General features: G+C 35.5%; 1 protein-coding gene and 1 long non-coding RNA gene across 2 annotated transcripts; one reads left to right on the forward strand and one right to left on the reverse strand.

Moving 5' to 3' along the window:
• The first annotated feature begins 1,411 nt into the window (after positions 1-1,411).
• Positions 1,412-14,313, forward strand: LOC124631382 (pre-piRNA 3'-exonuclease trimmer-like). Its single transcript, XM_047165751.1, has 11 exons — positions 1,412-1,653; positions 2,034-2,268; positions 2,703-2,854; positions 3,601-3,736; positions 4,246-4,574; positions 5,615-5,742; positions 6,098-6,240; positions 9,071-9,157; positions 12,068-12,156; positions 12,317-12,415; positions 13,353-14,313. The coding sequence occupies exons 1-11, from the start codon at positions 1,526-1,528 to the stop codon at positions 13,411-13,413; spliced, it is 1,587 nt and encodes a 528-aa protein (XP_047021707.1). The 5' UTR covers positions 1,412-1,525; the 3' UTR covers positions 13,414-14,313.
• On the reverse strand, positions 6,082-8,558 carry LOC124631383. The gene is made up of 3 exons (XR_006984504.1): positions 8,237-8,558; positions 8,106-8,145; positions 6,082-6,197 (listed from the first exon to the last, which is right to left on the reverse strand). It is a non-coding gene; the product is annotated as an uncharacterized LOC124631383 (long non-coding RNA).
• Positions 14,314-15,380: the final 1,067 nt, after the last annotated feature.

The following is a 15,380-nucleotide window of genomic DNA, read 5'->3' on the forward strand; positions in this document are numbered from 1 at the left end:
AGTCGTGTTACGTGTTACACGGCTCAACGCAATAGGAGCGTACATAATTGTTAATTAAATGCAAATAACAAATATCGGGCCGTTCATTGTTTTAATTACTTAACACTATTCTTTACATATCGATTAATAACGTATTGACAATTCAATCAGTGGAAATTGACAAATGAGAAAAGACATCTAATGAAATCAGAAAAGAGTACCTACGTAGGCACCTACCTGCCTAATTAAAAAAGTGCTTTTTTTTTGAAATTTTGAAAAACAGATTTGAATTTCGATAAATCTCTAGAACAAGCATCCTAATCTGATTTACAAGTTATAACTTTGTTTTATGTAATGTAGGTAGATACGTAGATATATAGATTAGCGTGCGACTAAGGCTGTTTGTAATAACTTAATGATATCATTATGTGCCAACTGTTACGCTTGTCGGGTAACATCACATCAGATCTAAATCCTTGTAACAAGAAAAATGAACAGTAACACACACAGAAGTGTTAGAAATATGTTACCACGACGCAGCGTCGCATCACCACGCCAACAAACGAAATGTTGGTCAGCAGATAATAGTAGCCTAAGGCCCAAGTTCTCCCACAACAACTGTTTATGTATTTTGAAAATTCATATAAAACGTTTGTTTTAAGAAAACTTCCAAAGCTTAACCCAGATTTACTGTAACTTTGACGGCTACGCGTATGGTAGGAAGCCACAAATTCGATACAAAATAATCCACGCGCAGATGCAAGTAAGTATCATGTACTAAAGCCTAGGTACATGAGGTTATGTACAAGTTTTATTACGGTCAACGTCAAAAGGAGCTGAACTTATTTTTAACAAAAGTACCTAACAATGTAAAGTATCATAATTTCTTAACAACACAAACTCCAAAAACTTAACATCCAACCTAAACTTCATTCACTACAGTTGAGTTGATTGATTGGTAAGTAAGTTATCAGCGCCACGGTTTTTAGTAGTTTTTATTTTTTTTATTTATTCAGCTATTTTAGAAGCCGACTTTTCTAGCACTTATATACAAAAGCTTATATTCTAGCGCTTATTTACTGACGCTTATGTACTTGCGTATGTGTACAAACACGCACTAACCGCAACCTTCAGAACCTTTACAACCAACCCCATTTGATTACGAGGCCACAAGACGGATGCTACATCAACGAGGAGAACGTGGCTAAGTAACTGCTGCAAGGTTCAATGGACCATAAGGTTGAGCATGTGTATAAGTTTATATATACCTAATTTCATACAATATTGTTTAAATTGAATAATTAAGTTTTCTTGCAACTGTCTTAAAAATTAAATATCCAAAACTGGCATTAAAAAAAACATGATATCTGACATTGACATTTGTGACAACACAGTGACATTGACATTTGTTATTTTGTTTGTTTTCGTCAGTTTTGTCGGAGAAACTGAAATTAATCTTATTTTATAAAACTTTAGTTAAATTACAATATCAAAGAAATTAAATCAAGTTTTTTAACTTTAATCGTGGTATTTACTTACCATAATTATGGAGATAACAAGGAATAACTTTCTAGATGAACTAGATACAATAAAAAGAGATTTATCGAAATCCTGTTTTGTTGGTTTCGATGCTGAATTTACAGCTCTCTTATCAACAGAATGCTTTAAACACAGGTGAGAGAATATTACTATGATATTTCGTATATTTTGAGCAATACTGACACTATCGTTCAATTCAATTAAGACGTTAAAAAAAACAATAAAACACCTAAACAACGAAAACGTGGTTGTTTTCATGAATCTATTCAAAATAAATTTTAATACATAGGAAACTGCCCTTATTCTATCCTTAAGTATCAGTAACACTGCCTATCAATGATCTATTCTCAAAAAGCAATGGGTTCCTGCCTCTTTGAAGGTAGGTTATGCAGATCTTCTTAACTTACCAAACACCTTTATAAAATTGTAAGCCTTTATTCCTCATTTTTATCACACAAATAACATGACCAGTTTTAGTGTAGTAAAAATTTAATCAACCTAACAAATAATTTCAGATTATTCGACACAAGTGAAGAACGGTATGACAAATTAAAGAACAAAGTGAGCAACATGATAATGACGCAGGTCGGACTAACCATGTTCCAGTATAACAGAGACCTGGACTCGTACACGGCTACTGGCTACACGTTCCATCTGTGCCCGCAAGTCTTTGGGGATATTGACCAGTCTTTCATATTTCAAGCATCAACACTGAATTTTCTGTGTAAACATAATTTTGATTTTAATAAGGTATTCATTTTTACTATTTTATTTTGAAAATAGATATATCAACTAATATTTATTAATATATTAACTTCTGAATTTAATCTCCCTTCATGTTTTCCTTCAACTTCTATTCAGTTTAAATATAAGACAATTGCTTTTCTCACGAATTATATTGGAATGATAACAATTTTATTAAAAAAACTAAAATGCAACAAAATATTGAACATTTTTAAGCAGGCACCAAAACTACTGTTCTGATTTGAAAAATTATTTCACTGTCGGTTACTCCTCTTTTCCCATGAAAGATAGATTATATTTTATCTGGGTACAAGCAGTAGTTCCCACGGGACTTGGGTGAAAGATGGGAAAACAGTTAGTTGTTAAGAAATTTCTGAAGAAATATGAACACAGCTTATCAAAAAACCTAAAATTAAAAACATTTCAATGTACTATTCCAGTTCACATATGAAGGCCTGCCGTACTTGAGTCAAGTGGAGGAAGCCCGAGTGAGGCAGAGCCTCAAAGACAAATCCCTGTTCAATGACCTCTCCAGAATGCTCACGATGGAGGAAGAGAAACAGCTGCAGCAGTACCAATCTCAAGTTTCCAAGTAAATATTACTTTAAAAGATATTTCTTACACATTTATGAAAGTAAAAGTAAATAATATATTTGAATGAATGTTTGTTAAAAAGAACAAGTTATGTTTTATAGGATTTTAGATCAATGCTGTCATTCTAAAATTGTTTTATTTATTTAATTGCTATATTTTGAATGTTTCTGATCAATCAAGGTAAAATTTTGTTTTTGAAGCATGATAGTTTACAGAATCTACATTATAAAATCGAATCCTTTCAGAACAGATTTCAAACAATTTAAAATTGATTGTCTTCTCCAAAATATTAAAATCCAAACCCTTAACAACTTCTGTCTGCAATTACGACACCACCAGACCACGAGACTATAGAGTACCAGATCTACTGATCTACATAGCAAAATCGGGTGTTTCGTACCTAATCACATTAAATTAAATACGTTCATATATTGGTTAATACATGTCGATTAGCACAAATAAAAAAAATAAAATACGTAAAAATGAATTTTTCAAACTAAGTAAATAGACTATATAAAAATGTGCAAGAATTAGAACACCATATAAGAGTCAGTCATTACAAACAAGTAAAATTCTCCCTTGAAAACTGACAGCTGTCAACTGATCAAAACATTCAATACTCCTAGCTTTATCTCTGCTTTACACATAATGTTGTAAATATTTATGAAAACGAAAAACAACTCCTGTGGCTAAACCACTGAATGGATTAGGTTAATTTTTTTACAATTACACTCATGATTTCAGATGGCTGAAAAGAAGTCAAGAAGACACATTATACCTGGACGTGGAAAACCCAGTGCTCCGATATATAACCCACATTGAGGTCCGGATGAGTTTCCCCGAGGTCCTCACTACCGATAGCTTAGGTAATAGTAAGAAGGTAATTTGTGCTAGTAGCTGTTATTTATTTATTGCTTTTCTAATAAACTTATCAGTCTAGCCTTCATATTAAGTATGTAATCTTGGTTTTAAAATATCTCTAAGTACATTATATGGTTAATATTTGACGTCTAAACAGATTTAGTTCTATCGTAACTTAGTTTTGAATGGTTTGGTTTTAGTTTGAGCTTGTTGTTTTTTAAACTATTCCTGTAGAGTCCACAGTTGTTCTTGAGACAATTTTAAAAATTAAACATGAATAAGACTCAACAGGTGTATGCTTAACCAACGAAAATCTTGTTATCCTTCAAAGCAATATGATGGAAGATCTAAAATTGTATTATCAGCTTTAAACTAAAAACTGATAATGAGATTTTAAACAATCAATCATCCATTCTCTTTTTGCACACTATCGAGACTTCAAGCTAAACAAAGTTGATTCTGCTATAAGTTTATTCAACCTCAACTACTTTGTTAACAAAGCCTTAATTTTTATATTCACTATTTCAGATACTGATATACCGAGATAAAGACGTAGAAGGTGCACATAGCGCTCCAATAGCAATACTAGAAGACAACCTCATGAGCCACTTACTAGGATTCTCTCAAATCATTTCACTACTCTCCGAATCACAGAAACCTATTGTAGGACACAACATATTCCTAGACACCGTATTATTACACAACCAATTCATTGGGCCACTCCCAAACAGATACAAAGACTTTAAAAATAACATTCACACAATGTTCCCCAATGTATATGATACTAAGTACATATCACACGAAATGTCTATGAAACTCAGCTACCATGAGGTGTGGAAATCAAACGCATTACAAGAGTAAGTTTCGATAGTATTCTGTGTTCTACCCATGGAGAAAGAAATTACGAGCGGAGGTGCCGTAACGGAAAATCTCTTAAGAAAGACGAGGAAAGCTACTGTCTTCGCCCTTATACGCCTTCTTTGGACCCGACCATTTTTTGTAATACCAATGATCGTTAACAGAAATCTCAAAAAACCTGAACGCCTCGTCAGTTCACTCGTAACTAATCGTTTTAGTCATGCCCACCTAATGTATTTGACCTAGAAGAAGGCGCCTGACCTACCTGCATTATGGTATCTCCGCTCATCTTTCCTTTCTCCGTGATTCTACCTCATAAATAGTTCCCGCTTATTTATCCAAGTCCCTGATTAATTGTGTAAAAGCATTTTGTAACAAATTCATTCATAAATATAGCGCATGTTTATTTAACACTCGCTCAATTTTATCATTATAACTTTTAACCACTGGGTTGTATTGTGATAATAAACATTACAAGATTAGTGGCTCTCGTTAAAATATTCGAAAAACAACGAAATAAGTAATTCTTTAAAGCTTTTATCCTAATGGACAAATAAACAGTTGGGCTGTAAAAAATGCAATTGCTGTACAATCGTGGGAAAATAAGCTGAAATAAATAGCTTTTATTGGTTAAGTGATAACATTATAATGGCGCCTGTTTTTGCGACGCAAGAAGGTGTATCTCCCACGACCTGGTAAAACATTATGCATTAATGCACTTAAATTAAATTAATTAATTTTTGAGCAATTGATCTGCGTATTTATTTTTATATAAATTACTTCAGTTTTAAATCTAGCTCGACTGTACAAATCCTTCTCAATTATAAATTGTGAAGACACTTAAAAACTATTTTATCCGAAGCTATTAATTATTAACTTTCTTAAAAAGAGTGTCCATGAGACCAACTTTTTGGAGCCGTGCAACCAGTGCGACATATCATAAGAGCCTGCAAAGGCCTATTCGAAATAATAACGATTAACTCTGACTTTGTATCACTGTTTATGGTGACATCAACACAATCGTCGTGTTATGTTGCAGTTTATACGAGTTCTTTTCGGAGGGAAAATGCAAGAAGTTACAGAACGGCGTGAATTTAATCAAACTGAGCAGACCTTTCAATGTTAAGCAGTCGTATCATGAAGCTGGGTGGGACTCTTATTGTACAGGTAGGTTGAATATAAAAATACAAACGAAATTAGAACCTCCTCTATTTTTTGCATCCGATTAAAATCAACAAGACGATATTTTATTTTCCAAATGCGTCCTCTTCCTCTCGCACCAAAGTCTAGGATCCTGCAAGTTTTTTTTTAATAGATATTGTAAAGTTTATTTAAAAACATGTAGGTACCTGCATGACTTTGATAAAAAAAATGTTTTCTATAGCCTTTCAAATTCGTTTGTAATGCTCCCAAATGTGGGGCGGTTGACGTTACCTTCAGTAGAGACAGCATGAGGTGTTTTCGAATTCATCCGTAAAAATAATATATGTATAAGAATGAATGTATTTTTTATATGTTGTAGGGTACTGTTTCATCCGCCTCGGGCACTGGACAGCGTGTGAGAACCGCGGCAGCTACCGCCCTGTGGGACCCGTCGAGACGTTATCTGCGCTCGCACCCTACTGCAACAAGGTTAACATTATTCGCGGCGCTGTGCAGTATATGGTAAGAACTTATTACGATGTATTTATTATCACTTGAGTCTAAGTAACAGCCACTAAAGACATGGTCAACACAAGATAGAATCACAAAATAAAACATCTTCCTGTCCTCATCATTTTCAGAGCCTTTTCCAAACTAAGTTGGGGTCGGCTTCTTCCTGTCCTGTTCCCAATTTAATTCGGGTCTTCGCAAAGAAACAAAATATATAAATCACTTCATAGTATAAAACAAAGTCGCTGTCTTTGTCACTATATCTCTATGTATGCTTAAATCTTTAGAGCTATGTACAGTGAAACTTGGTTAAGTGGGACCTGGATAAGTGAAATATCTCCATAACTGGAACTCATGCTGCGGTCCCGTCACCTTGGCATTGACTTACCTCTGTTAATGGGACGAAGCAAACCTCTATAAATGGAATTCGTAATTTTGTTTTATCATCACAGTTACCTCTATAAATGAGACAGCTGGTGAATTTTATACGCATAAACCTCTGTAACTGAGATAACATAGTTTTGTTTGTTTGCTAACTTATTCTTTTTCTACCCTTAAATTCCGCACTTAACGTGACCTAACTACGTAGGTTGAAGTGTCTGTAATTTGAAGTCTCAATGGTTCCAGTTTTAATTTTGCTTTACTATTTGTTTATGTTTATGGAAAAACTAAAATTAATATCCGTTTATGAAAGTGTGAAGACACGCGATGAAGTTTGTGTCGAATTTAATGTGCCAAAACTTTTCATTTTTCAATTCAAACCTATTTATTATTTAAACATAGCATGTTATTTTATTTAATGATTGCACCTCTATAACTGAAACAACTTGTATTCTGGCCTCTATTAATGGAACCCTCTGCAACTGAGAAAGATATTTGTTTATACCTGGGTATCTGAGACCCCGGGTTAGTGGAACACCTCTATAAGTGAAACGAAATTGCAGGTCCCTCGACGTCTCAGTTAACCAGGTTCCACTGTATATGTAATTGAAGGTTTATATATGTATTTAGCTGTGGGTATCTTTGCACCCATGCAAAGCCGGTCCGGGTCGCTAGTTCAATTACAAAATGAGTCCGGATTGTTCTTTAAATAGGTATTTGCTTTCTTCCTTCCCAGTCGTGTTATCATAAACATCCTGAAGAAACCTGGACTATGTAGTCTGAAATCACCAAACCGCATTGAGCAAGCGTGGTGATTAATGCTCAATCCTTCTCCGAGTGAGAGGAGGCCTGAGCCCAGCAGTGGGACGATTAAAAGGCTGGAACAGTAACAGTTAACATATTTGCAAAAAAACAACAGATCATCTTTTTTTTTATTCAATCCGACTTGGAACATAGAATCATACAAACACTCAGACTTTTATATGAATATTTCAATGCCGTTTGCCTATATTTCTGTACAGGTAATAAAAATATGCGTTGAGCACTTGTCTTGATATATCCGCGGTATATAAACAGATGATAGTCTATGGCCGGTATAAATACTCGCACCATAGGCACGAAAGATATATGTATTGTGAATCATGCTGCCTTCCGGTCAGGATTACACCTTGGTGAACCGGGCTAAGACTTTATAATCATGTTCAGAGCTATTTGCTCCAATATTTTATATGAAACTAGCTGTTTTTCCGCGGTTGCACTCTCGTAGAAACATCCTGGACATATCCGGATAAAATATTGCATATGTTACTGAGGGATACTCTGACTGACTTCCCAACAATGAAATATTTTATTTAATCGGCTCAGTACTTTCGGAGCCTTCAGGGTACAAACAAACATAAATATTTTTGTTACTTAGCCAGTCGTTAGAAAGGGGATGTAGTCGGTCCGATAAAACAAAAGTCATAAAAATAATAATTTAATTACAGTACACATACCAGGACATAGCACATAGCAGGAACAACATTTTGCACCTGCCTAAAACAAATAAAACAGTTATAGTTTTGTAAACATCAAATGGTTCTATTTCCTGTTCTATTGAGTAATCAGTATAACTCTTTCACAATACCTCTACTACTCGTCAGTTATCAAAGACACTTGGGTTCACTCGTGCTCGATATAAAAGACTCGATGAAATGACGCGAAGACAGACGTGAAGCGTTTGAATCAAGAATTTTGGTAGAACCACATTATGCCAGTCATTGTAATATTTTTGACTTTGCACATACCTACCTCTAATGTTAAACATATGCTAGTATAAATCATTCGGTTCGTTTGTCCAGTTTACTTTTCATTGTTTTGGGTTATGACTGTTTATTTCAATTATCTAAAAAACTGAAAAATGCAAACAGAGGTAGAGAGAAAAATGGCAGAAATGTTCAACTTGTGTTATTCTTCGTAAAGTGACTTACGAACGACTTTCTTTAATTGTTCTTGTGTTTCTTTAATTCAACATTGTTCTGCCTTTTATCTGGCAAACTTCGAAATGAAATAATATTGTAGAAAATGAAATAATTATCACGTACATAAGATTTCGCTTAATTAGAAAGGCATCTATTGCCAATGACGTTACTTACTTACTTCTTTCAGAATAATCTAAAATCTAAATGTATGGTTCTGGCACATTTTATTTCACGCATAACACCGATTGCTTATTTTAATTCCATGGCAAACGCAGGTGGTATTTATACTGAAAAAAAAAAAACTTATAATTACACAGTTGATTCAGTAGGCTGAAAGACATAGACAACGCATATTTTTTCAACAATGAAACCGCATTTTTATTTATGTCTGAACTATGTATGAAATTCCCCATGAGTCAAGTTTACATCGTATTTTATCTGGGAGAATTATTGCGCTTTTTATGTTATGGGAATTCATTTATCATTTTTTGTTATTTCAGAATTTAGCGGAAGACGATCCGCCGCGTCATCGACCGGGGTTATTGCATTTGAGGGCTCTTGCAAAGAGAACTATTAATGTGGCAGAGGTAAGTTCTCCCGGGGGATGCGGGATTGTTCGAAAGAGTTACCGCGGACCTGGTACATACAAAGCCTACGACGGAACACGACGGTTTTTAGTCAGTAAGAGTCTGACACTCCCTCATCGCTGCTAACCCACAGCGGGAGGGGTCATTTGATGATTTTTGACGTCGTTAAAAAAAAGAACAAAAAAAAGGGGGTAAGTTCTACATGAAAAAATCTAAATCTTGTCATTATTGTCTTAATCACTCTTTCTACTACGAGGGCTGCCTTTTAAGTTGTGTCGTTTGAAATAAGTATAGACAATCCAATAGTTTATTACTGTTTATTGTTTTTTTAAGAATACTTAGGGATATTTCATGTACTTTTGCATACGTTCAAACAAGTTTTTGAAATATTTATTCCATTCCAAAGTAGCGGTAGTCAAAACGGCCTATTTGCAAGCGTCAACAGCTTCTTCAGGTGTGCTGAAAGGTAGACCACGAAGAATTTGCTTAATTTTGGGGAATGTAATAAAATAGTTAGTGCTTAAGTAAGGCCTGTCAGGTGGATAATCCAAAATTTCAACATTTTTGGAATTCGAAAACGTATTTGTTTGGCGGGCGGTGTGCGAACTTACACTGTCATGGTGCAGGATCATTCGACGTCTTGAATTTTTTTTTCTAAATTCGGTGATGATTTGTGGCCAACAAATAGTGGTATACTAGTCAGCGGTAACCGTTTTGCAATATTCTAGTACAATAGTGGCGAGGTGGCCACCCTTTGCCACAAACGAGGCAACCATTTTTTTTTTAAGTGATTCTTGAAGGAATGACTCCGGTCGGTTTTGGCTCGTCTTGGAAGACCCAGACAGTTGACTGCTGCTTGGAATATGGATCGCAAGCATATATCCAAGACTCGTCACCCCTGACTATATCATAGACATGCTTTGACTCTCCTCCGTTAAATCGCTGCGGAGTTTTGCGACACCAACTTACTCGGGCTGTTTGTTGGTCGTCGCTAAGCAAATGGGGTATTCAACGAGAGATCAACTTTTTTACGCCAAGTTCTTCGTGCAGAATTTTTTGGATAGTGGTCCCTGAAATGCCCATGGATGCCTCTATTTCACAGTATGTTACATATCGGTCTGCGAGAATTAGCTGCCGCACGACGTCGATATTATCTTCTGTCATGGCGTTTTTTGGGCGACCTTCACGTGGCTTGTCACTGAGGCTAGAGTGGCCACATTGAAATCCTAAATATTTGCTTTCTACGGTCCTAAGGCATGGTGCTACATTATTAAATACAGAACTAATCTCTTCAAAGCACTAAAGTCGCGACAACCCCTTTTTAAAATTCTAGAAAATTATCGCACGCAAATTTTCTTTAGACATTTCCATTTTTACAACCGACCTGCCACGTTTGAATGGACGATACAATAAAACTATTCGACCAATTTAAAAACATTCTTTTGTTTTAAAATTCTAAATTCAGGAAGATAAAAGTGGCATATATATATTTTTTTAATAATCGCGCGAAGTTAGCAAACGACAGAACTTAAAAGGCAGCCTTACGTATAAAAGTGCAAAGAGTTTGAGCTATATTATTTTAATTATTTGAAAGGTTGTGAAAAGAAAAAGTAATTTCTCTTTAGAAATTACATCTTGGTTTCAGTGCAGCAATAACTGAAAAATATATCGTTAGGTCGGTATTTATACGGGTACCTACTAGATAGTGGTGCTTAAAAAATGTACACTGTAGCACTTCATCTGTTATTAAAAAATACGTGTAGGTAAATGTGCTACTAGGAAATAACAAACCGCTTTTGTATTACCTTTCCTTTACAAAAAAGTTGGTTTTAAAAAGCCGGTAATACTAATACAATTAATAACAGCTGTGGGGCGGCGAGTTCATCGTCAACACACCAACACTGCTACGCTGAGTATGAAAATACACTATTTTCGTGGATTCTGCATTAGTATGCACGCCGTATTTATTATTATAAGACCGTAGAGGCGTTAAATTTATTGTGTATTTCAGCACTATCTACTATCTGCAGTGTGTTCGAATAAATCCCAATATACAGGCAGTATAAATACAATGGAGTCCGTCGCTTGGTGTGCCCAGTAGCGGCCCGCCGGCGCTGGAATGCACTCACGTTCTGTCACCGTTTAATTATATTCGACATTCCTCCAAATTATTATTCTAGACGTTTGCCAAGCCAATCTCTCCACAACTCTCTATAATTACTAAATACTAAGGTCAATGTACAATAAATTACCCACTAAACAATTCCACCGCCTGTTATTTTGAAAACAGCAGTATTTTAGCTGCAGCACATAATATTGGTCATAACGGCCGATACGTTCGTAATGTGGCAGAGCTCAAAAGGAATTGCATAACGGGTGGAAAACAATGCTATTTTAATTCGGATCGTAAACATCGTGTCGGGTTCATATGCGTCGGTATCCTCGGAGCCAGATTTAGCGGGAGTATGTTAAGAAACGGTTATGGTAGTAATAATTGTCACGTCGGCTGTAGCGGCGCTCTGTGTGTGTGTATAGCACGCGTGTGTGTGAGTGCTGGCCGCTCGCCACACGCACACAGGCGCACCGCACGCACACAGGCGCACACACCCACACGCGCATGCCTCCCCCGCTGTGCACATATTTCCCGTTGCTAGTTAAAACAGATTGATAATGCCCAAGTGTCACAGGCGAAAATCTTTATTTCTGTACCGTCCCGTTTTTTAACCGCCGCGGCCGGTGTTTGATTTCTCTAATGTACAAAATCTTTTTTATGCCACTGTCAAGGTTGATTTAAGGTTGAGATATAAATAAGATTGGTCGTGGAACGATTGCCGCTCGTCACTATATTTCATGGCGACCTAGCCGGGGTTATGATTTAGCTATTGCTATTACATGTGCTGTTTGTCTCAGGTGGCGTCTGAACTCGCGACCTTCGGATCTTTAGACATTAAGCCTTATGGAAGCAGGACTGCTCTCATAGCTGCTAGCAGTCGGCATACGTAAGTATCAAGTTTAAAATATCACCCTGATAATTCTAAACTGTTCTATCTTAACCAATGAAAAATCCAAGGACTTGCAGCCTTCTGAAAAACCAAATCGACTTGGAGTCACTTTCTTGTACCTATATATTTTTTGATATTATATTGCAAATATTTACAGTACACAAGTGATCCTGAAGCAATACAAGAACAGCAAAGTGTACAGAATAGCTCCGTACAGCGTGTACCGACACTCCACGGCCGGGAGGATGGCTATATGGTGATTATTTACACTTTATAATTGTTAAAAAAAAAACCTTAAAAATATCATTCGAAGAGCTCATCTTTTGGAGACGAATTTTTATTTTTGGGTAAAAGTATCTGATTTTACTCTCCCTAGAACTATGTAAATCCAAATCTATTAAAGAACTTAGAAACTAAGCTGCTAGATAAAGATACAAACGTCAAATATCAATCCTTCTCATATTTTATGTTGTACATTAGATTAGATAAAAATAAGTTAGATTCTCACTAGAACTTAAAATAATTAAGAGAAACTTAAGCAAGAAAAAAGAAAGGGAAATATTTACAAAATAAAAGAAAAGTCTTACCAGCCAGAAAATCTGGCATTAATAGGCCTTTGGTCCAATTCGCATATTGTTTCAACCACATTAGTTTTACCAATAAACTTGTAATGTAGTGATTATTCAGTGCTGACCCCATAATATATCTCATGAACGAAGTCAAATCACCTTGTTTACTGTAGCTTTCTCAAATTGTCACAATACCTACTCCTGCGCAGGGCTATTACTTCAAAAGTATTTCGGTCGTCAGCCAAATCGATTGCGATTCGATTTTGGATGTATATCTTTTAACCAAAAGTTTATATCTTTTAAGTTTTCGAAGAACTTCTTGTTTACTCATGTTTTACAAATAAACTGTCTTTATCCCTTTAATAAAGGGTTTGGGAATTATATTAACAAAGCTAAGTCATGTATTTTATAATTTATGATTACTTTGGACCCAGAGAAGATACTTGCATTCGAAATATATGTATTGTTTTGTAATTAAGTAACTCTTTGGGTAATTAACACCAGGTAATTAATAAATGTCAGATAATGTTCAGCTCCAAAGTTACCCTTCACTTCTTAATAAAAATAATACACTTTTTGAATAGTTCCTTCATACTAAATAATTAACCATCATCTTTTTTTCAGGAGTGGAGCCCTAATCACTGGCAGCTTGGTGCTATACTTACTACACAGAAAACTTAAATAGGTAATATAAAGCGACGAACGTAGGCAACCAAAATACCTCTTTAACCTTAGCCAAAATAACCTGCTTCCATCAATATTAGTGCCTTAACGATAAAATACTCTTTAGTCACGTTTACCATATTTATAGAGGGTTAACAGTTAATAAAATTTCACTGCTAACCGAGTTTGCCAACACACAAAATTCCATAATAAATTGTACCTAAATACCACCTTTTTGCGGCAATCATAAGTACTTTTTGCTATTTTAGCGACCGAGTATTGTATACAAAGATTCCTATTATAAAGAAGTTTTTTATTGATTAATTAATTAGAGTGATATAATGGTGCATTTTTAGTAATTTAGTTAAATCATTTAGGTATCTCTGTTTTGCAATGCCAATGGCTAGCATGCCAATGTGCCAATATTCAATATGCTAGTCATCATTGAAGGCATTTTACCGTGTACATATTGTAGCATAATTGATATTTTTTATTAAGGTTCTCCAAACCTAACTCTGGGGATTTTGTTGCGCCACTTCTTCCCAGCGTAAACACATACGAAGTGGTGAAGATGGGTCTCGTGTAATTTTGACGTTCTGATACTGCAATTTTTCAGCCTACTTTGATTTTTGCTAATTGTGAAAGTGTTCAAATATGTGACAGCTTGTTCATTTTCGGAATTTATACAATTTGCTATACATAGATCAGTGACGCAATAGAAATAAAGTATTTAAATGTTTAAATAACTTGTGACCTCATTATTGTTTATTTTTTTCACTAGATTGTTTAGTATAGTGTTGACAACAAATAATTTATAGACAGCTGTTGTTCATTTGACTGAAGTCCATACTATTGTTGTTTAGTTTTAAGATTAATGTGCCACTTTATTTGTTTATTAGAAATAAATCAGTGACTGTTCCTACGTCTGGTTTTTCCTTTCAAAATTCCTGTTGTTGATTGTAAGATTCCGTGATACGCAAAAAAATGTCTAGACAAGAGTAATCAACAGTTTTCACAGCAACAAACATACAAAAAACGTTAATATTTGGCTATGTTTATAACATCGAAAGAGTTTATAATAGATCGCCATTGGTTTTTTGACTGATCGCGGTAAATAGCTCTCTGAACGATACTTCCTCGCGGCTCATACAATACTAGACTATAGACTAAACATTCATTAAGTACCTACACTATGTTAAAAGGTTTATAATAATGTTTATGGAACGCTTAATTACTCACGGTTTGGGTATTGACTCCACCAAAGAGGAGAGGAGTCTTTAAACTACCAATGGAATTTCAGCCCTCAGATATACCTAGGTATAGTTCGGCCGTTCAGAGAATGCGTTCCTGACACCTATCAGTTAGTCAGGACTAGTGATGGGCACAACATAACACTGAGTTCGTTACCGTTCCCCCAAAATAAACCGCCGCATTATTTTAAGATTATTTTCGTTTTAAATTGGCGGAATCATTTAAAATTTATATTTTAGTTATTTAAGTGGAAACCAAAAAAAGGTAATATTCATATAATAAAATCGTTTTATTTATTCTTTGTTACAAAGTTACAATCTGTATTTCTATGCAATAAAGTAAGTACATTGAATTGAATGTGCGTACAGAATGTTAATCAGACTCCGATTCGCTTGAGGAGGTGGTGTCTTCATCATCTTCTTCGCCTACGTGTATATTAGGTATTATCAATAACAGAATCAATCCTGATATCTCGGTCAAAATCTTCCAAAATCAGGTTTTTAGAGCTCTACCTCACTGGGACGCCATGGCGACGTCGCCAGCGGCACAGGTCTGGCTACTTCTGGCATCCAAATGTCGCCAAGTCGAGTGGCCATGGCGTCTCGACAGTCAATTGTTTACGTTGTCGCTCAAGAAATTGCAAGCTGACTGGCGACCACATTGGCGACTGTGTGAGGGAGGTGCGCTTTACCGTGTACATTATAGTGGCTACTGTGGCCACGTCGCCAAGTTGCCACG

Source organism: Helicoverpa zea, chromosome 6, assembly GCF_022581195.2.
Source record: "Helicoverpa zea isolate HzStark_Cry1AcR chromosome 6, ilHelZeax1.1, whole genome shotgun sequence".
NCBI lineage: Eukaryota > Metazoa > Arthropoda > Insecta > Lepidoptera > Noctuidae > Helicoverpa > Helicoverpa zea.